The sequence below is a fragment of the Lissotriton vulgaris genome, chromosome 1_1 (genome assembly GCF_964263255.1).
Source record: "Lissotriton vulgaris chromosome 1_1, aLisVul1.2, whole genome shotgun sequence".
Lineage (NCBI taxonomy): Eukaryota > Metazoa > Chordata > Amphibia > Caudata > Salamandridae > Lissotriton > Lissotriton vulgaris.
Window position 1 is genome coordinate 1,756,173,279 of NC_141685.1, and position 23,276 is coordinate 1,756,196,554.

A 23,276-nucleotide genomic window follows, 5' to 3' on the forward strand; every position below is an offset into this window, starting at 1 on the left:
CTCTAAGTAGATAGGATTCTATGGGCTATGTGAGGTAAACAGTTTTGTTATTGACATCTGTCAGTGGTATTGGTTGTATAATTTCAAAATATTTGAATTTGTGGTAGAAATTGGTAGCTACATTGGTAATTTGTTGTGCAAATTTTATTGAGATTAATATTTCAGCAGCAATGAAAAACGCTTTATGTTGTGCCACACGGTGCCAAAACGAGCCCCTGTTTAATTTACTGCAGACCTTTTCAAACATTACCAACAACTTTTATCTCTAGCAAATATGTAATTAAATGTTATGATACCAAGGCTCACAATCCCAAAGTTACCTTTGATCAGGGTCACTGGAATTATGGGGCAGGGGGGGACCAAATTATGTGATATGGCTGGCTAAATTAAGCAGCAAGAAAATGAAATTATGCGGACAGTGCAGCACATTTTGTTATAGCATTACTTTTTTTGTTGTTGCCATTTTTACACAGTTTAACACTGTCTGGGCAAATGTTTCACCTCAAAGTATCAGGTTAACACCCACATACACAATAAGAAATAGAAAGTGGACCAACAGACTTTTGATCCATCTAGGCTAGAAACAAGTTTTTTCTTGAAATCTGCAGATTTGACAGCAGATGATAGAATATGTGGTAAACACAGCAAATCCATAATTATGTGGAAACACCGTGGCTGTAATATCGCACAATTCGAGTGACCTTGCCTTTGATTCAGTGAGGGACTCTCTTCTACTGATTCAGTTAGGGTTTCACCCCATCTTATGCATGGTGAAGCAGTACCAAGGAGGAGTCTCTTATATTTCTTGGTAGTTCCAACCCACGCCGACTTCTACACGTTAACCCAATGTACGAAAAGTACAAAATCAAAATCAACAAAAATCCACCAATAAAAAGTGCACTTGTTTAAAGATGCAGTAGGTAGATAGGACACCTACTTTCACGTGTTCTCCTCACCTTCTTATGCCAGAGAGCACCTTCAGCTGCATGAGAAATCCAAGTTGATTATCATCCGAATTATACTGAATCTGCCTGCCTGATTCAACAGTAAGCTCAACATGGATGGCATTGACTGATCCTATGCTTAAAGACTTTGCTGTAAAAATGGGAAAACACTGTCACGTCCTAGCTCGGCGTAGATGGCAGTGTGCTAATCCTATTCTTACAAACTTTGCCAGAAAAACAGACATTTGAGGTGAGCAAATTCAGAGTGTTGCTGGTGTTGGAGGGTGCTCTCTATAGGTGCTGCTCTCCACCGAAACTTGGGAACAATCCAGAGTTCATTGCTTCCTGTTTTTTGCATAATTCATGTGGCACTCTAAGCCTGAAAGGGTATTGTTTTGATTGAAATATATATATATGAGAAAGGGAGATGAGGGAGGCATTCACATCTCTTTGGAAATTCTGGATTCTGCGTGAGATAGGCCATAGAGGGGCAGCAATAAGGATTGCTAGAATATATATCATTATTGAGAATGGCACATGGCTATTCAATAATGTGGAAGGAATCAAGTGCACTTAAAACATGTGGTATTGTGATCTATTCAAGCTTTATTATGATTTGCACCACAGTACAAAGTATAATGAACAAGACTGGTTCATTCTGGTATCCGTGGGAGGATGTCACAAGCCACATGACAATACGAATTTAAGCACCTGGATATCGCAATCTCACCCACCTGTGAATAAGGCATCTGTGCCAAAATGCATAAGGACTTCATTTTGCTTTGCAAAATGCTTTGTTGACATCCGGAATTGGGCTTCTGCACTTCTTTCTTCTGTGCACTGCAGTGCTTTAACGAGTCTCTCCATTCCCGTCAGCAGAAGCTGCCCTGCAGGGTCGGGGTCCCCCTTCATGGAGGTTTGCTTTGTGGATATATATGTATATCTACCAAAGCCACATAAACACAGCTGAACTCTTCAACAGGTGCCTCTGTCATGAGATGTGGACTCACGCAAATGTTTTTCAGCAAATTGTCCCCCAAGGAATCAGTCAGAGCACTAACGGACCTTATTCATGTCAGTTTCTTTGAAAATGTCAAAAAACACACTTTTAGATACCAGTTAACTGATTTCAAATGATGATATTTCATAAACAACAACAGAGGACTCGCAGCTCTCCCTTAGAATGGCTTGTTATCTTTTCGCCATTACAGCGTGTACCTTTCAACATAGTAGTGCCCATGTCTTTCTTTGCATCTTAGTGGGCATGTCAGCTCTCATTGAGTGTGAAGCCACTATATGTATCAACCACATCAGATAGTTCATTATTTTCCTCTGGTAAGTGCAACAGTTTGAAAGTATCAATTCAAGTATTTCATCCTCGTTTTGCCGCATTTCTCAACCATACTTGAATAGATACTTTCAAAATGTTGCACTTACCAGAGGACAATAATGAGTTATCTGATGTGGTTGATACATATGATGGGAGGGGGAATGCGGCCCCCTCCAAGAGCCATTAAAGGCCAAAAGGAGCCCATCCTTGGGCCAGTTCACTTTCACAAGCGTCAGTAGGGAACCGTGTGCTTCCTCCTGCTTGCAGGGGCATTCTTAAAGCTCCCACCAAACAAGAGCAAATACAAAGTCTTCTTCCAGCGGGTGGAAGCTTCAAAAATGCTCCAGCGGGGAGCAGACTTTTGATCTGTTTCCCTGCCGGCACGGACGCAGGCAGGGAAACAGCTCAACCGATTGCTCTTACCTGCGGGCGGGAGCAATATGGCTTCGGCAGCATGCAGGGAGCTGGCAGGGGCCAACCTTTAGATATACATATATAAAAAATATTTATGTTTCAGAAAGATACACATTCACTGGATGATGTCATCAGTGATGTCATTTGAGATGTCATCAGTGATGTCATGAGTGATGTCACTGACCATGTCATGAGTGATGTAATATGTGACGTCATCAGCCATTGCACGCGCAAGTTATAGTGAGTCCAACTAACTATAACGTAGGAATTTCAATGGTTTTATGCGAGTAAAATTTCCACCTAACTATCACTGGTGTGAAACCTATGTTTTTTTCAGTGAATATATATATATATATATATATATATATATATATATATATATATATATACATATACATATGGGTGTGTGAACAAGTCTACGTTAGTAGTCGAAACGTTGCATTTTTGAAGGCACAAGAACTGAATAAAACATCTTGCCTGGAAAGCGTGGGGTCTGTCTCTTCTCTCGCCGCTGTGCAGTGGAGGTTTGAAGATTTGTGCTGATATATATATACATATATATAAAAATGTGTGTGTGTGTACATGAATATATATATACATATAAATATATATGTATATATATATATGTATATATATATATATATATATATATATATATATATATATATATATATATATATATATATATATATATATATATATATATATATATATGTATATGCCACTAATACCTTCAACATATATATGTTTTTCATTATTTAATTAATATATAAATTTTTTGAAACATGTATACATAATATATTTAAACGAGTTTAATTTAATAAGAATGTTATTATAATTACAAAAGAACGTTAATTCTCTTTAAATTGAGATATAGAGGAGAGTGAGAAAGAGAAAGAGACAGCAATAGAGAATACTTAATGGATAACTGTGTAATATGGTGTTTGAGAGGTCCTGGTGAAATTTTTAAAACACAAGGCATAAGGCCTGTGGTTTTTAAATGTCACTGGAGTCTTGAGGTGGGAATATGGAAATATGGGACCACATTGCACATGTAACTCTTTGCTTATTTTTAGTTATACATGGTTTATAAATTAAATGTGGGGGACTATCTATCTGGGTCAAAATATCTGCAGAAGTTAAAATTGACATACTCCAAACTAATTGCCCAAGTTTCATGGCATTATCATATACCCAAAGGACAAGGCTATGTTTGATCAATTTCTATAATAATGACTTTTTGTCCCAACCTAATCGCAATTTTATTCTTTTATTTGATTTTATCGATGGGATTATGGATGGACAGAAACGCGGGAAATTTGACGGTATCTGTCTAGGAGGGGACTTTAATGCCCATATACACTCGAGAAATCCCCCATGTAGAAGGGGTACAAAACTGTCAAATCTCCTTGCAACTAGAGACCTTGTAAACTGCATGGAATACGTTGGCACAGAAACCAGTGCCGCCCCATTTCCCACTTTTATTGGCCATGGGAGCGGTACTACAATTGATTACGTTTTTGTTTCACCTCCTGTCGCAAATGCTTTAACAAAGGCTGAAGTTGTATGTAAAGTCTATAGCGACCATTACCCTATTGTTATTCACCTACTACTTCCGAGGGGTAAGTGCCCACGAAATGAAATAGGTGCAAGAAAGCTTGAGGTTTCAACTGATAAATTGAGGGTAATTTGGAGGGGCGTGGTTAACAGGGGAATCCTGGCAAAAATCATTAAAAAACATCCAGTTCTGATTGAAAATTGTCTCACTAGTGATGGCCACGGGTTAATATAATTACATCATTCACTGAACTCTGCTCTGTAATAAAAGGTGAGATTTCCAGACCTGCTTCGAGTAAAGCTGAGGAAACACCTAGATGGTTTGATGCCTCCTGTTCAAAGGCAAATAGGAAGTTGAGAGCTGCCCTAAAAGCCGAACTCAGGGACATCCCCCAAATAAGGTTACTCAGAGCAGAGTACAAACTTACCCTACGAACCAGATCAAATGAACTGCTTAAGATCCACTGGGGTTCCTTGGCACGCTCGGCCGAATTGAAAGACACTACTGGGTTTTGAAGGGAGGTAAAGAAGATAAGATCTATAGGTTCAAACTTAACGGCAATTAACTGTAACATCACCGGACCTACGTGGGTTGAACATTTTGCTAAAATTTATGCCACACCCGACAACCCCGCTACGACCCTCCTCCCCTTAAGCCCCCTTAACATCTCTGTGTCTGAGGTCGAGGAAGCCATATCTGAAAGCGCAGGAAACAAAGCGCCCGGCCCTGATGGGCTCTCAATTGATCAGCTAAAGTGTGAGCCTGACTTTTGGGCTCCACTACTATGTAATGTTTTTAATAATTTAACGAATGAACAAATCCCAGAAACATGGTCTTGTAGTACAATCGGCCCCATTTTCAAGAAAGGCGACAGGCTGGACCCTGGGTGTTACCGCCCCATTTCGTTAATCGATAACACCTTGAAAGTTCTGGGGCGGGTTATCTTTAAAAGGATTAGAACCTGGGCGGATGAGAGTAAGATCTTACATCCCAGCCAGCTCGGTTTCCGTAGCAATGTTGGTACGGTGGAACAATGCTTGAACCTGAGTCTGATCATGGCAAAATATAATATTGCTAAGAAATCCCCTCTATATTTTGGTTTTATGGACTTAAGTTCTGCATTTGATTTTGTTAACCGTTCTCGCCTATGGTCCACCCTTCTTGATTATGGGTTGGATGATTACTTGGTCCACTTTTTAGCTTTTCTACATAGTGACCTAAGAGCACGTGTGCGTATAAACCAATCTGGCGAAGTTTCTGACGACATTAGTATAGGCAGGGGGGTCAGACAGGGGTGCGTGCTGGCCCCCCTCCTCTTTATTCTTTATATTAATAATCTGAGCGGCTCACTGAGTATTCTAACAAAAGATGTACCCCATGTAAATGGAGTCCCCATACCTACCCTTCTTTACGCCGACGACGCGGTCCTGATGGGCCGCACTCCAAAGGCACTTCGCACTTTAATCTCAGGATTTGTCCTTTTTATGGCCGACTTAGGCCTGACCACTAATTTTAAAAAATCCCTAATCATGAGTTGTGGTCCCAAAAATTATAAAATTGCCGAAATTAAATCAGGGTCAAATGTTTTGAAAAGCACTTGCACTTTTCCCTATTTGGGGCTGCTATTTTCAAATACTGGCTCGTGGCACGCACATGTATCTTATGCTAGGAACAAGTTGGGTAAAGCCATAAATTGTGTCACTTCCTTGAGACAACCCAACTATGCTGATGTAATCACACCACTAGTTAAGATCTACCAAACCCAATGTATCCCAACTGGCACTTATGGCGCCGAGGTTTGGGGTTACACAAACTGTACCCATATCCAAACGGAAGAAAATAGGTTCTGTCGGAAGGTGCTGGGTGGGGTCATTTGTTCCCCTCACTATGTATGTCACAATGAACTAAACATCTCATACATAGAAGACTTTGTAAGATCTAGACCAGCACTCTTCTGGCTAAAGATATGGATTAACCTGGCTGCCACTCTGACCCGTGATATAATTTTGGACTGTTTAAAATGTGATAGGGCACACTGCATACCATGGTTAAAAGCGGTAAAAGATTGCCTTGATAGTGTAGGACAGGGTTTTTTGTTTACTTCACCCAGTTTAATAAATCGCTCCCATAAGACCGTTATTCTTAGGGCACTATATCATTTGTATAGAGAAGAGCGGGAAAGGAAGAACCTGTCTAAATGCACTGTTATAAAATACATGGGCTATTCTGAACTTCACACTAAACATCCAGGCCCTCCACACAGGTATTTATGCTTGCATCTTGGCAGATGGAATAGGAGCTTACTGTTTCGCTTCCGAGACGGGAGTATAGTAAATTTACTAAACTTCCCCTTGGGTTACAATAAACACCTAGAAATCCTGAATTGTCCATGTAACCCTAACATGAAACAGAGCCTTATGCACTTTTTGTTCTTCTGTGGTTTTTATAAAAAGCTTTCCGCTCATTATTTAATGCCTTACTGTAGAAAACATGAATTGACTAGCTTTAGAATAGCATTGAGGTCTTTCTTATTACTGGGATCGGATGAAGTAATATTCAGGGTGAGCTGCTTCCTCAAAGCTGCTGTTAGATCACGAGCCACTTTACATATTGATGTATAATATTCACACATTGCACTCTTTTATGCACTTTAAAATTTCTTTTTTGCACATTTTGCTTCATTGCACATTATTAACGTGGACCTATTAACGATGCTGTCATTATTCATCCATTTTTAAACTATGTTTGTTAGAATTCATTTTTTATTGTATTTAAAGATGTTTTTAGCAAGGAGGGACAATCTGTGTGTAAATGCGAAATTGAAATTGATATTGATTGATCGGTCTTAAATTTGTTTGCCAGATGTCATACTTTTGTACTGTATTGTTTTGATTGCATTCTGTCTGTACTTTTATGGATGTTTTTTATTCCGAATAAAGATCTTTTGACTTGACTTGAAATGTAGTATTCTTTAGAAGGATTTGAGTGTCATCTGTTTAGTATTCATTGTTTCCTGAGATTGCAGATATGTATGTCATTGTTTTGAGAAATTGGTGTTTTTGATTGAGGGTAATGTGCCAATATTTAAAATGTGTTTTATGCATCAATGTGTAAGGATATAAGAAACATTTTAAATGCAAAGGGCATACATTTAAAATGTGCTTTCCTTTTGTAGAACATTGACACTATGGAGTAGGTTACAAACATTAAATAAGAAAGAAAATAAAGTTTGTGTGACAGTGTAACTTTTTGATGACAAGGTTCTATGATTACAATGTTACAATGTTTATCTTCACACATTGGGATACTATCACACACTGGGATACTATTTGATATATATACAACACATTGGTAGCAGTTGTTGATTGAACTCAGTGATGCTAGAGCTACGTTAGGCTAACAAATACTCTGTGAGTCTGTGGGTTCATTGTGATGCCATTGACAGTGTAATAGCATATGTTGAGCGTTATCATTGCATTTTTTCCTTCTGATGGGAAGTGACTAATGAGGAATACAGTATGTTAAACCCGAAGATTGTAATACAGACACACTCTGCTTGCTTGGAGAATTTGTTGTGCGATTCTGGGGTTAGAGAGCCTTAATCTGGGTCCTCATTCGAAGTGGTCTGGAATTTTTGATTCGGACAGCAAATGGATTTACCCCATAGTTCCCTATATCTAAGGGGATGTTCAGCATCCCACTTCTGAACTACTGATGCAGAATTCTTGGAAAAGTTAGAATGAGGACCTAAATTGATACGTTGTTGCCTTACGCTCTTTTAGCTTTGGTGGGTAAATTCGAAATAAAAATGTGTTTAATTTGAAATAAAGATGATATACTATCTGTGCACACCTGGCTGGCCTTAGGGGTGCTATTATCATGGTAAAGATAAATTAAGCTAAACCACCCACCTGTTTAATACAGTAGGAGACTGTGGAGAATGCTAAACATCTACCTCCAAATAGTTTTGGGTCAAATATACTATATCGTTTTGTGGGCGCAAACCATGCGATATATAAAATCATACTGTTTGAGACCTTCAAGTGGTAGTTGACCATGTACTCAACCCCTTTTGTGAGACAGAAAGCTTTTCCAACTCGCATAAGAGGTATTGCAAATCATTCTGATTCACGAGTAGTAAGGGGCAAGAAAGAGACAACCTCAGCATTGAAAAGTTATGATACCTAAAAGGAGGTGGCAAGTAGTATTGCAAATAGTAATTTGTCAGTGAAACAACTTCAACTTTGGAAGTTGTCTCATGTGGCTTCATAGGGAGCATGCAAGGAATGTAAATTTCACTGCAAGTTTCCTCCAATGCTTTGCTAAACATCTTGAAATGCTTTTATAGTTTATTTATTTTCTTATTGTACGCTTAAGACACAAAATATCTACACAGATGGATTCAAGCATGTTAAACTAGTCAAGTCTCTTTCTTGTACTTTCAAGTTTTTTTTCATATATGCTTATTGTAGTGTACTATTATTTATTTATTTAAGAGTTTTATGTAGCGCTAGCCAGACCTGAAGGTATCAGAGCGCTTTACAACATATATTGTGATGCAATCAGTTATACAGGGTTACAATAAACAGGATTGTCTCTTGTCGAATCTTGTTCAGGCGGTACTGGAAGCGAGTCAACAAACAGGCGATGAAAAGCCTATTGAAGTGTCTGTGTTCTGCACTGGGCAGGATTCTTTTGGTAGTCGAGCTCTGTCACAATGTGAGTCCGCTCTCCATTCAGAGGAGATCGGTTGAGGAAGAGGTCTTTGAGCTGGCTTCTGAAGTTTAAGAAGGAGGGGTTAGTTCTGATATCGACTGGGATGGAGTTCCACATTTTCGGCGCATTTCCTGAGAAAGATCGCAATAGGGTTTTTTGTTTGCGAGATTTAGGTGGAATGTGAATAAGAGTTTTAGAGCTCCTGAGGTACCTCGAGTGTCCTGCCTTTTTGAGTTTGGAAGCCAGGTAGGCCGGTTTACCGGTGTGAAGAGCTTTGTGTGTGAGGCATGCAGTTCTGAAGTTGGCACGCATATCGATTGGGAGCCATTTTAGTTCTTTTAGAGAGGGAGAAATGTGGTTGTATTTCTTTACTCCAGTGATCATCCTGGCAGCTGCATTTAGAGTTGATCGGAGGGGATAAGTTAGATTTTGCTGTGCCAATGAGTGTTGCGTTCCCATAGTCCAATCTGGACAGAACCAAGGATTGTGTGGCCAGTTTAAGGTTGTTGGGGGGGATGAAGGGTTTTCTTTTGTTGAGTAGTTTTAGATTCAAGAAAGCACTCTTCGCAGTGTTCTTGATATGTTTGTCCATGTTTAGGCTTGGGTCCAGAGTGATTCCCGGGATGTTACAGAGTCTGCCAGGGTAAGATTGCAATTAAGAGCGTCAATTGAATTTAGCCATTCTGTGACTACGGGTGTCTGCTCCTTGTTGGATATGAAAAGGATTTCTGTTTTGTCTTGGTTGAGTTTAAGATGATAGTGGGATAGACAGTGTTGTTTAAATTCTGTATGTCTTCAATTGAGGACGTTTCTAGGTAGATCTGGGTATCGTCTGCATAGAGGTGGAAGAGGATCTTGGATTTTTTTAGTATGGAGGTGAGGGGCTCCATGTAGATGCTAAACAGTGATGGGGAGAGAACTGATCCTTGTGGGGCTCCCCTGGTTATGGGGAGAAGGTCAGACACAAAGTTGTTAATTTTTATTCTTTGGGTGCGGTTTTGAAGGAAGGAGATAAACCATTGTAGGACCACCTCGCTGCACCAATTCTCTCTCTCAGTACATTCATGAGCAGATTGTGGTCAACCTTATCAAAGGCTGCTGATAGGTCAAGGAGTATGAGTAGGCTGACTTGTCGATGTCATCTATGACGTTCAGAATTGCTGTCTCTGTGCTGCAACCTTTTCAGAAGCCCGATTGGTGAGTATCTAGAAGGTTTTTGTTGTCAATGTGTTGGTTAAGTTGGAGGAGAACACATCTTTCCAGGATTTTGGCTAAGAGCGAGAGATTGGAAATAGGCCAAAAGTTGTTGGGGTTGTTTGTGTCTGAGCCCGTTTTCTCTTTTTTTAAAGGCGCGTGACTTGGCCGATTTTCAGACAGTCTGGCATGATTCTAGTACTCAGGGAGCTATTTACAATCTTGGCTGAGAGAGGTGCTATGGTGAGGTTGAGCTTTTTAGCCAGTTGGGCGGGAATAGGGTCAGCTATGTGTGAGGAAGGTTTGGACGTTGAATGTCTTCCAGCTGCTCAGAGGGTGTCGAGGAGGGTTGCTGGGGGGCGGGTTTTTGTTGGCTGACGGGAGGTGGTCATCAAGGGAGCGTTCAATCTTGGTGATTTTATTGTGAAAGAAATTGGCAAAGGTATCACATAACTCTTTGGAAGCCTGCATGGTTGTTGAGGGAGGCTTGGCTGTTTGTTGTTTAATGAGATTGAAGAGTTCTTAGGGTCGAGGTTTGGCATTGTCTAGTGCACTACGGAAGAAGGTAGATTTTTTATTCTTAATATGTTTTTTTAAATTTCCTGGGTTCTGATTTGAATTGGTAAAGGTGGGTTGAGGAGGGGTTGGTCTGCCAGAGTCTTTCTGCAGCTCTGAGATGTCTTCTTTCAGAGTTTAGGTCTGTATTGAACCAGGCTCTCGATCGGTTGTTCCTGACTCTTTTTTGCTTCAAGGGGGCCACCTGGTCTAGTATGGTTGTCATTGTTGTATTGTAGTGTGTAGTAAGTTCAGTTATAGATAGGCCCTTCGTATTGGGGGGAAGTACTGTTCTTACCCTTTCTCCCAGGTCAGCAAGGGGAATCTGTCTTAGATTTCTCGCCGAATGAAGGGCATCCTGTGTACAGGGTAGGTAATGAGTCAGATGATTAATTTGAAGTAGAATGATGTGATGGTCTGATCAGTCGACAGGAAGGATGTGGTCAATAGTAACTGTATCTTCCTGAGCTACTAAACTGAGTACTAAACTTTATTTAGCATATTCCTTTCAGAAGTGTGCCCTTTTCTTTAAGGGAGCTTCAGAACACCCTTTAGCCCTACTTATCAATTTCTTATCAATTTCTTCCCACTGGTTATAAATGTATATAATGATGTCAAAGTTAATCAAATTAGCTTCAAAACTGGTAATTTACTTTCACCATAGATAAGAATATCAATATTTTTAGATTGTTTGTTTTCGTCATAAATCACAATAAAAATACTTCAACGATTATTATCCATGATGATAGGATTGCATTTTATCAGATGTTTATTTTCAATAGGTTATCAACTCTATTGATCCTAAAAAGATATCAACTCAAGGTAAAGCCAAAGTGACAATAACAGGTCAGAACTTCACAGAGCAAACACAAATATTGCTAATTGGAACCAGCAGCTGCCCTCCCATTGAGTAAGTAAGGCAATGTATGATCTTAATTTATTGCATCTATATGACTGAATAACAAATCACTTTTTTTCAAGTGGAAACGTTATATGTTACTGACTAGATTTCAGAAAGCACTTAGATTAATCCACTGTTGACATTTCCACTTTGATTCCAACATCGTAATGCTAGATCTGTCTGAAATAAACTGAGCAGCTAATATTAAACCAACATTTTGTCCTGACAGTGAATGAAAGGGTTGGTGTTTTTCTCAAATATTCCAGTACGAAATGAAACTCTGCTTTTATAATGGGAGATAGGGCAATATACTTCAGTGTTACTGCCCAACACAGTGAATGTTTAATGTTATTTTTTGCCTATAAAGAAGCACGTGAGAATATATAAAATGATTAATGGGTGATAGCAAATAACGTGGATGTTTTTCACTAAGGAGTTCTGAGTGTCATCAAATAGACAACAAGTGAAGCTTGAGTTGTGTATTATGTCACCCAGACCTCCAGATTAAAAACATCCATGTTGGTCACTAACCCCATCTATAATAGTTGTTTAGGCCGCCTCAAGTCCTCAGTCCCTACTTTCAACATATGCACATTGGCAGAGGAGTAACAAGCGAGCCACGCATAACATAGCCTCCCTTCCCTCTCCCAAAGATTACAAAATATAACTATCCAGCGGCCTTAGAAGACCCATACACCTCTACATTTACTCCCTCTCCCCTAGCCAAATAGAAATAATAATACATGTCCTGATGCCACCCACCAACACCACACTTTGACATTTAACCTCTCCCACCTAAATATAATGAATAGAATGATGGCCTAGTGGGGTCAGCAGACCACCATGTCTGTGATTGCTTTTAAATAAAGCATTTTTTTTTAATTCAGCCCGTTTTCCTTAAACGAAAATGGGATGCATTTCAAAAAGAAAAATGGAAAGTTTTCTTTTCATTAGGGCTCGCCCCTTTCCTATTCCGCAGGAATAGGAAAAGAGCCCTAATGCAGCCAAACCATACTTAAGGCCAAGGGCTCTCCAGCTGATTTTGGGAAGTGGACGCCTCGTGCACGAGCTTGCCTGAGCATCTGCCTATCAGCCTGCCAGTTCTCCTCCCCTAATTATTCACTTCACTGACTCTGGCTCTTCAAAGGCTCTGCTCCCCGCCCCCCGCCTGCACTTCACGGTCGCTTGCCTTCTGTCCCTTAATCTCCCCGTGACTCCCCCCTCACCTCTCCCACTCCACTGCTTCAGGCCCCCACCATTTGCTCTGGACATTGCTTGTTAATTAGGCAATGCCTTTGGAAAGAATTTCTACTTACTTTTCTTTACCCTCGCTACTTTGATTGACCCCCACCTTTTTCTTCCCACTTAATGCTTGGCTGCCTGGAATGGTGGTCACAGGGATCTGATCTACAGCATCGTTGACACTTCAAGAGCCACCCAGGCCTTGGCTGTGATTCTTCAGCACTTGGGACACAGCACTTCAGCAACTGAAGTTGGCTTTTAAATTATATGTTCCCCTCTGCCACCTCGGTTTTCCTCTATCTGAATCCGACTGTGTGTATGAAAAGTATAAAACATAGTATTTGCTTGCCACTAACTTTATCTAGCGCTGTTGAGTCGTAAGCAAATGTGGCTTTGTGCACTTTTACCAGGTTCAAGTCAGGTCTTCAAAGCTGTCAACACTTTACCACCGCTTCCCTTAAGCTCCGCCCAGACTGTCACCCAACCATCTCTGCAGCATGAGACTGGATCACAAGGCCAGTGTTTGCGCTGGTTCCATATTTACTCTGCGTACAGCAGTGCAAACAGGTACACTTTACAGATAGTTCATTAGCATCCTAGCAATTAGTTCTTATAGTGCTTCATGTGGTGTCATTCTGAGGTGCTGTAAATGATTAATATTCTGAGAAATCATAGAACATGGTTAACACAGTTGTCTGAGTCGCAGTTGCATGTGTAACCAGAGAACTGCAACTTATATGTCAACTACATGGTATACATCAAGCTGAGATGACTCACTGCTATTCTTTCTGGTATGAGCTTGTCTTAAAACCAGCGGTGGCCGAGGGACAGTGTCATATGAAACACATCATGCTTGTTGGTAACAAACATTCTATTACTGAGGGTTACCAACTAAATGCACGTAAGACAACCCCCAATAACTGTGCGGTATCGGGGTTCTTGCGATTCGGTAACAGCGCTTCCCCATCACAGAGATTTATCATGCTTCGTTGCCCGGCATGTAGATGTGCATGCCCTGCAAGGTCACGAGCCCTTGTTTGCAGCTCAGCATTTGCACTAAAGGAGTTGTCCATTTGCAACCGTAACAAAGTAATTTACAAACATCCATACACTTATGCCATCTGGGCACACATGCACATCACACACAAGATCCATCCATGTATGCACAGATCCTTACACACACCACAGGCATGTACATATTCCACCTACACAAAGGGAAGTTTAATCTACCCATGCACAGAATCTAACCTCCGCCCATCCTTGCATAAATACCCATAAATCCACAGACATTTCTTTTCACGTGCATTTTAAACGAAAGACATTCCCCGTTCATCTACTATCTGTCTATTAGTCTATCGTGAGCCATCTAGCCTTCCACTCACCAAGTTTCTTAAAACTCACACCACCTTCCACTTACCTATGCATTTACTCATGTTTGAATACAGTCATTGACCCATCCATACATAACATAGCATCACATGACATATGTCTTTGTAAATCCCATGTTCACCCCTTGGTGCTTTTTTGCACTAAATTAACAGGTGTTTATACTCAACCATTTAGACTTAACCATTCACGTACTTGCTCAATCATCCATGAACTCGCCAAGCTATACAACCATACTAAAACATACACATCAGACAGGCAAGGGTGTTGCTCTGCTGCTGCACATTAGATGAGAGCGTAGGCTTCTGTGATCCCACGCTGATGTTCCTGCGCTTTACCTGTTCTGTGAGATTTGGAAGCATGCGTTGCTGTTCTAGTGTTATACGCTTTCTGTCAGGAAGGGAAGCTTTCCCTGCTGTTACGATGTGGTCCCTGTTCTGTGAAGGAGTGACGCTTGCACATTTGCCCACGCTGTACCTATTCTTTGCACTACGGATGTCCAGTGGTACCTGTTGTGTGATGGATGCTGTGGTGTACTCTGAAGATAGGAAGTTTGTCAACTGATGCATATGAGAGAGGGAAACTTGCACTGCTAATGCCAGGATGTGCCTGTTCTTTGAGTGACGCTTGCACTGCTGATAGTGTCCAACAGATGTTCTGTGGGGGAGAGAAGCTGCTGCTCTCATGTTTTAGAAGCATAAATCACACCTCTGTTGATGCCAGGGGGTGCATCTGGCTGTGAATTCTAACCACGATTGAGAGCATCCAGTGGGTATATCAGTCTTCTTTGATAACTTGGAGTAAGGGTTGTCACCTTTCTCAGAGGAAAATATTGTCAATTTCTCTGTATTTCCATGTTTTAGATCCACCTGAAAATGGTACTTACAAAGCAGTTCATGTAAATCTGTCTGTGTTCTTTTACTTTAACGTTGCCAATCTGACCCTATTTACATCCAGCTCAAACCACACTTATCTGTCATCCTACAACAAAAGTACTCATTAGACACAATTCCTGTCACCATCATTTGCACAATGCAGATGTTAAAGATTTGCTCCCTCTGTTGCAGATTCTTTAAGTAATACTGACAAATGAAATCCTATCATCAATCTACACATCCATTATGAAGAATTAGATTAAACCTAACATATCCACAAACACTTGGACTGGCATCAAAGCCACATAATTAGAAAAGGTGGTTCAAAGCTTAACAACCGCTTGAAGCCGAGCTAAGGACAACTGTACACCACGTTACAATGTCCTTCAGCACACAAATCCATGCACATAATCTTCAGATCTTTTAATTTGTGATACCATTTCAATATGTTCTATTAAAAGGGAAGAAAGACAGAGGGATCACTGGTTCCTTTCTGTGTAGGTCACTGAAGTGTGCAGGAGTTGTATGGCCCAGCTAGCCACAAACTTTTCGGACCTGGAGTTTAGGTGCATTATGTCATTCTGCACTGCTATGTATTCTGCTGCATTTTCTACTATTTTGCAGCTTTCACCTAGCCTTCTCTCCCTAATTCCTCTCTTCTTCCAAGCATGGTTTGCCTGGGCTTCTGAAAGGCCTGCTTTCGCTGGCCATCCTAGGACAGGTCTTCTGATGTTAGGTATGAGCTCATGCCAGCCTTTGTAGTCCAGACTGTCTCACTGAGGCCATGTGCTGACTGGCCTTACTTTTCAGAATACCTGAAAACTAGTGTCCATAAAACCTTGTCCAATAAAACTGGCCAGCAGCCACGGCCCATCCTATTCTTTTTGATTTGCTTGTAGGAAAATCTCTGACATCTCCCCCTTAATATTATTGATTATGCTACGTACCTGCTCCAGAGCCATACAGGGCACCTCTATCATCCCAGAAATGTCTCTTTCAATTGTGTTTACATTCCATTTGCCTCCCACATTCTTGTCATCCCTCAATGCTCTCCTACTCCCTTTTCGTTCTCTCATACTCTTTTTATCACAACCTTTCTGTTGTTCATATTCGTACTCCTCTACTCTGGTGCTATCGCTAGATCTTTGAGGGTTTTTAGGTCTCGCCTAAGCCATCGCGTTAGTGATGCTTTGGCGAGATATTAAGTAAAGGGGCTTTCAAAAGTGCTCCCAAAGTCTGCAGGTGGATCGGGTACAGTGCATGTGCGCCAGGCTCGCGCATCATTTGTCCGCCTGCAGCCTTTGGGAGCGCTTTTGCGGCCGCTTTGATGTTCTCAGTGAGTCGCGCGGCCACTGAGAACATCAGCGGCCGCAAAAGTGCTCACCATTTGCCACCCCCTCCCTTATCCCACTTCCTGCTTGTTTCCCAGATGCATTTGTGTTTTTACTGAAACATTGCTTGGCTTGCACAGCTCCCACCCAGTCCCGTATCCTTGCATCTTTTATATTTCTTTTTAGACTTAGGATGTGACGCATATGCTACAGCACAATTATAGTGTAGCTCTCCAGAGGACATGAATCCTTACGGTATCAGTAATCATTTCAGCCGAAAAAATACAGCCAAGGGACACAAGATGGCAGTATTGGTAAAAATGTGTGTGAATAACAGAACAATTTAATAGCGCTAACACGTTAAAAATGTGGCGTTGTTTTAACCGGCTTGTCGATAATGGCACACTTCTGTATTTCTTGTTTTCTCTTGCCATAAAGTAGTAATACTTCCGTTTTCCGCTGATGTAAATGTTACCTCCTGCAGCAATAAATATCAGTCCCCGACTTCCCCGAGTTTCTCTGAGTTTCTCGAAAGACTCCCTCAAACAGGCACCCACTGTGTTCATCACCTAGCATTCCCTGTTGAACGAAGCGTCCGATACACAGTGCAGTGGCTCTATTTTAGGGGAAGAAAGCGTGTTCACAGCAGCACTCTCCTCCGAGATACACAATATTCAGTGCTTAGTTTGTAATATATAATAATAATAAGTACCAGGGCTAACTTTTTGCTCAGAAGCCCGGCTCCCAACTTATGGTTCTTTACTCCACCACAAACACCCTCTGCCTCCTAATATCACTGTTACAGTTTTTTTTTAATCCTTTCTTCGTCAATGTTTGTTCGTCCTTCTCTTCCTCCTCCTTCTCCCGTTTAATCCTTTTCTTTTTTACTTTGATTCAAAATCTTTGAGGGGAAAAAAGGGCTGGACCCGGTCCCCAAAAATGAGTGAAGGTGCCTCCCTCTCCCCCCCCCCCCCCCACTATACAGTCCCCCGGCTCAAGTTAACACTGCGCACAACGGACTATCGAACATACATCTCACTCAACCAAACTGTGCCTCTGATTGGCTTTTACACAATTCAACATCACTCATTGCCATTGCCTGCCTTGCAGGCTTTCCATCACTTTTGCCTTACTCTAGAAAGCGTTAACACTTCAAACACAAAGAACTTTCACTCACAACTGAAAGGTGACACTTTCCCCACCTCAGGTACATACATTCCTGTTCACTTTACTGATAGCAAATTCTTGACTCACTGTGGTCAGACTCCAGTCTGCAATGGAAACCATGAGAACTATCTGGCAAATCACATCTGGTGTACAGAGAGTGCTACAAAGCCATACCAATGACAGTCTGTGCGCTGTTCCAATGTGGATATTGTAACAGAACACATGCATGATATTCAAGAGTGATGCAGCACAGAGACCGTGAAGCGGATAATTTGAGGTTTTATTGCTAAAAGTATGAAAAATAGCCCTCAAGGAACGGAACATCTAGCTGGTATGCATAAACATGACGCCACTCTTGCCGACAGACATCCTTCATACTCAGCGTTGGCATTAGAAGTATTATCAACATTCTAAATGCCCACGCGCATTTAGGCGCATGTCTCACATTCATACGATAAAGTGTTGCTATGTTACAAATATCTTCCACACGACACAACACACCCTATCCTACTATCTATCTATCTATCTATCTATCGCCCTCGCCCTATCTATCTATCGCCCTCACTCTATCTATCTATCGCCCTCACTCTATCTATCTATCTCCCTCACTCTATCTATCTATCCCCCTCACTTTATCTATCTGTCGCCCTCACTCTATCTATCTATTGGCCTCACTCTATCTTTCTATCGCCCTCACTCTATCTATCACCCTCACTATATCTATCACCCTCACATTATCTATCTATCGCCATCTATCTATCTATCTATCTATCTATCTATCTATCTATCTATCTATCTATCTATCTATCTATCTATCTATCTATCTATCTATCTGTCTATCTATCTATCACCTTCTATCTATCTATCTATCTATCTATCTATCTATCTATCTATCTATCTATCTATCTATCTATCTATCTATCTATCTATCTATCTGTCTATCTATCTATCTATCGCCCTCACTCTATCTATCTATCTATCTATCTATCTATCTATCTATCTATCTATCTATCTATCTATCTATCTATCTATCTATCTATCTATCTATCTATCTATCTATCTATCTATCGCCCTCTATCTATCTATCCATCTATCGCTCTAACTCTATCTATCGCCCGCCCTCACTCTATCTATCTATCGCCTGCCCTCACTCTATCTATCTATCGCCCGCCCTCACTGTATCTATTTATTGCCCTCACTCTATCTATTTGTCTATCTATCTATCGCCCTCACTCTATCTGTCTATCTATCGCACTCACTCTATCTATCGCCATCACTCTATCTATCGATCGCCCTCACTCTATCTATCTTTCTATCTATCGGCCTCACTCTATCTATCTATCTATCTATCTATCTATCTATCTATCTATCTATCTATCTATCTATCTATCTATCTATCTATCTATCTATCTATCTATCTATCGCCCTCACTCTATCTATCTATCTATCTATCTATCTATCTATCTATCTATCTATCTATCTATCTATCTATCTATCTATCTATCTATCTATCTATCTATCTATCTATCTATCTATCTATCTATCTATCTATCTATCTATCTCCCTCACTCTATCTATCTATCGCCCTCCCTCTGTCTATCTATCGCACTCACTCTACCTATCTATCGCATCACCACAGCATCACTCAGCACCACCACAGCACCACCACAGCATCACTATGCGCTACCACAGCATCACTGAACGCCACAGCATCACTCGTCGCCACCACAACATCACTCAGCGCCACCACATCATCAATCTGTACAACCATTCAACAACAATTGGTTCAAATATGTTCTCTCAATGTTTCAAGCTTTATTACAAATGTCACAAAAAGTATTAATATTTCACTTCTGTTCTTGGATTTTCGTCACAATAAAATACACTGAACATAATCTTCACAAAAGTTATTTTCAAAAGTTTAAGCTATTGCCATTATAAATTACAATAACTTTTATTTAAGTATTATTTATTTAAAAAAAATTAAAAGCCATTGTTATTTGTAATATCAATACATCTAAGTCACGTAAATACTACGCATATTGCATTACAAATGCTATAGGTGTGACATTTGCGAAAGTTAAAACTATTGCCATTGTAAATGACAAAGCTATTAATTTCGCTATTTTCAAAACAAACACATAAATAAAAAATGTGTCATTTACAATACCAATAGCTCAAACTTTCCTAATGCGAGACCTATTGCATTGCAAATGCTTGTTTTTTAAGAGCAGGCAGCAGTCCGTGGGGCCCCTGCCTGCTCTTAAAAAATGTTTTTACAAACATTCACAAAGGGTAATGGGTTCCTTGGGGGAACCTTCCCATTTGCGAATGGGTTACCACTTACTTGAAGTATGCAGTAAAATGCAAATGTTTTGCGACTGTATTTTGGTTGCAAAACATTCACACATACCATTGCGAGTCGCTGTTAGGAATGGACACCCTTAACATGCCCCTTATTTATGTATTTATTTATTTATTTATGCAATTTATTTAGCGCACAAATACCCTGAGGTGTCTCGGCGCTGTACAGATCATGTGCAAGAGGAGATCAAGATCTTATTGAATAAAAAGCCATGTTTTTAATTGTCTCCGGAAACTCATCAAGGAAGGACAAGATTTTATTTGGAGGGGAAGAGTATTCCATAGCCTGGGGGCCAAAACCATAAAGCGTCTGTCCCCCCAATTCACTTTTTTTGTGCGCGGAATTTGTAGCAAATTGGCTGTAGCGGAGCGCAGTGCTCTTTTGGGCGTATTAACTGACAAGGCTTTTTTTAAAAATTCTGGCCCTATGCTGTTCCTGGCCTTGTAGGTGATGCATAACGCCTTGAATTTAATGCGACTCCTAATTGGGAGCCAGTGCAATTGTCGGATCATGGGGGAAATGGAGGAAAATTTTGGAGTATTTGTCAGGATTCTGGCGGCGGCGTTTTGGACAAGTTGTAGCTTGTTCTGTACTTGTTCTTGGGCATTTAGGAGTAATCCATTACAATAGTCAACCTTAGAAAGAGCCAAGGTGAACATCAGGGTTTTGCCTGCACTGGCTGGCAAAAACGGTAGTAATTTCTTAATCATCTTTAAAGTATAAAAAGATGCTGAGACTACCGCATTGGCATGACTTACAAATGACAACTTGTTGTCAAATAGAACTGCTAAATTCCTGACTTTATTGACCGGAGTTGGAGGAAGGCCTAAGTCAGAATGCCACCATATTGGAGACCAAGACGGGGTCAGACTACCAAATATCATGACCTCCGTCTTGTCTGAGTTTAATTTTAAACAATTATGGTCCATCCAGGAGCTGATTGCCATCATACCATCCTGAAAGTTGGCCGCAACTGTCCCTCCGTTATTATGAACAGCCAGTACCAGCTGGGTGTCATCAGCATAAGATGTTAACCAATATCGTATGATTTAATGACCCTCGCCAAGTCCGACACATAGATGTTAAATAGCGTCAGACTTAGCGAGGATCCCTGAGGAACACCACAGGGTAAAGTGAAAACAGGGGAGAAGAAGTCACCCAGTTTAACTGACTGCTCACGGCCAGAAAGAAAAGACGACAGCAGTGATTTGGCTTTGTTCTGAATGCCAATCTTTCCGACACGGTCGATCAGAATGTTGTGATCGACCGTGTCGAAAGCCGTAAACAAGTCCAGTAATATTAGGACTGCTGCACCTCCTTGATCCATGATCACTCTGATCTCCTCTGCCGCCTTTATTAGGGCAGTTTCAGTTCCGTGACCCTTCCTGAATCCGAATTGGGTCTCATCAAGAAGTTTATTCTGGTCGATATAATTGGCCAGCTGATGGTTCATGATTTTTTAAAATATTTTTGATGGAAAAGGAAGGGAGGCGATAGGTCGGTAGCTTTTGGATTCTGCAGGGTCCAGGCTTGTTTTTTTTAATAAAGGTTTAATAATTACTTTCTTCCAAACCGAGGGGTAGGAACCTGAACAAAACATAGCATTATGTGATATGTAACAGAAGGGACCCCCTGATACTGCTAGATAGTTCCTAGGTCAGGGCACTAATATTATAAAAATAACTTATCCTAGGCAACTAATAAGTCCTGGGGGAATAACAGGTACTGTGGAACATTAATTGTTGTAGCCAAACAAAAAATCACCTAATGTAGTGCACATCAAATTATTAACAATAAGAAAAAGTATTGTTCATGATTAATTTATTAAAATTACAAAAGATATTTAATCAAATCATTGACATACTTAAAAAAGCATACAATTACTTTCATATAAATTTTACAAATGACAATATTACAAGTGACAATGGTTTCAATTTATACATATATTTATAAAAACAGTTAAAAAAGACCAAACAAGTGGAGTAAATGATTTGTCTCTACGCGCGTTTCGGCGTATTCACGCCTTCTTCTGGAGAACCACTTGATATTTCCCAAATGATAGTGCTTGCAGCTAGGCCTGGGTCTGAATTCTATCTCTGTATGGAGATGTTTTTAGAATAGTATTGGGTCCTTAAGAGTAGCGATGTGAACCTTTTATATATTCCTCTTTTTACTATTTGGATTATTTGGATTATTGTTCAAGGTCTATTAATCCGCAAGGTTTCATCTTATGGTATTGATTTCAAAAAGGCACACACTCAATAGATGCTGACCGTGGTTGGAGTGGTAATTTAGCACTGAATATATAGCGTCTGTCGCCAACCGTGATTAAAGGATGTCAAATAGCACTTAGCGTTGCTTGGGGCTGAACCTTATGATTTGATGGTTCTAGTTTCCCACTTTAGGTAGATAGGGGCATGGATGACCTCCTATTCTCTTTTGATTGTTGTCCGGTAGCATCCGTACGCGTGGCCTCAAATGGGGGTCTGTTGCGGTTATTAGTTGCCTAGGATAAGTTATTTTTACAAAACATAGCATTACACATGTTTGTTAGGATGGGAGCTATTAAATCAGTCACTGGTTTTATTACCATAGGAGGACATGGATCCAGTGGTGATCCTGACTTGATAGTGGCCATAATTTCCTTTATCTTAGAGGGAGTGATTTGAGTAAATTCAGACAAAACTGTGGATGTGGGGGCATAATTTGTGTTGGAGCTAGGGGGTTCTGAGGTTAGTTTTGAGGAAAAATTAGCATAGATGTCATTGACCTTAAGTTTAAAATAGTCTGCCAGTTCATTGCAGAGATTTTGAGTTGGTTCAATGGTGGTGCACATGGGTGGAGTGGACAGATTCGAAACCACTTGATAGAGTTGTTTAGTTGAGTTTTTTGCTAACTCTATTTGCTCCGTGTAATATTTTTGTTTTTCCTAATCCCGAATCGCAAACCCATTTTGTGATTCGGTAATAGGTTATCGAATTGCAAAATAGGGCTCTGTACATAGAGAAATGCTTTTTTCCTGTCCCAAATGGTCTGATTCTGTGGATTAGGCCATTTGCGACCTAAAAAAAAGCATTGTACAGATGGCCCTTAATCCTTTAAGGTGTGCACAGGATCATAAACTCAGCTTCCAGTTCGAGTGCAACCACACATAACCTGCCCTCTTCTTTATGTTTTCTGCAATTCTTAAATAACGTTCCCTCAAGTATATTTAAACCACAATTTATTCCGTGATAATGTGTTCTTATTTATAATTTCTTCATATTAGGTTGCTCCAACATCTCATCATGTGATATTT

At 40.4% G+C, this 23,276-nt stretch overlaps 1 protein-coding gene across 1 annotated transcript in view; it reads left to right on the forward strand.

The window, feature by feature from the left end:
- The window catches only part of PLXNC1 (plexin C1), a 456,593-nt gene that overhangs the window by 244,210 nt on the left and 189,107 nt on the right, over window positions 1-23,276 (forward strand). Inside the window, exon 10 of the mRNA XM_086919059.1 lies at window positions 11,494-11,621. Coding sequence (XP_086775185.1) covers window positions 11,494-11,621 — 128 coding nt within the window. The remainder of the gene's footprint in view (window positions 1-11,493; window positions 11,622-23,276) is intronic.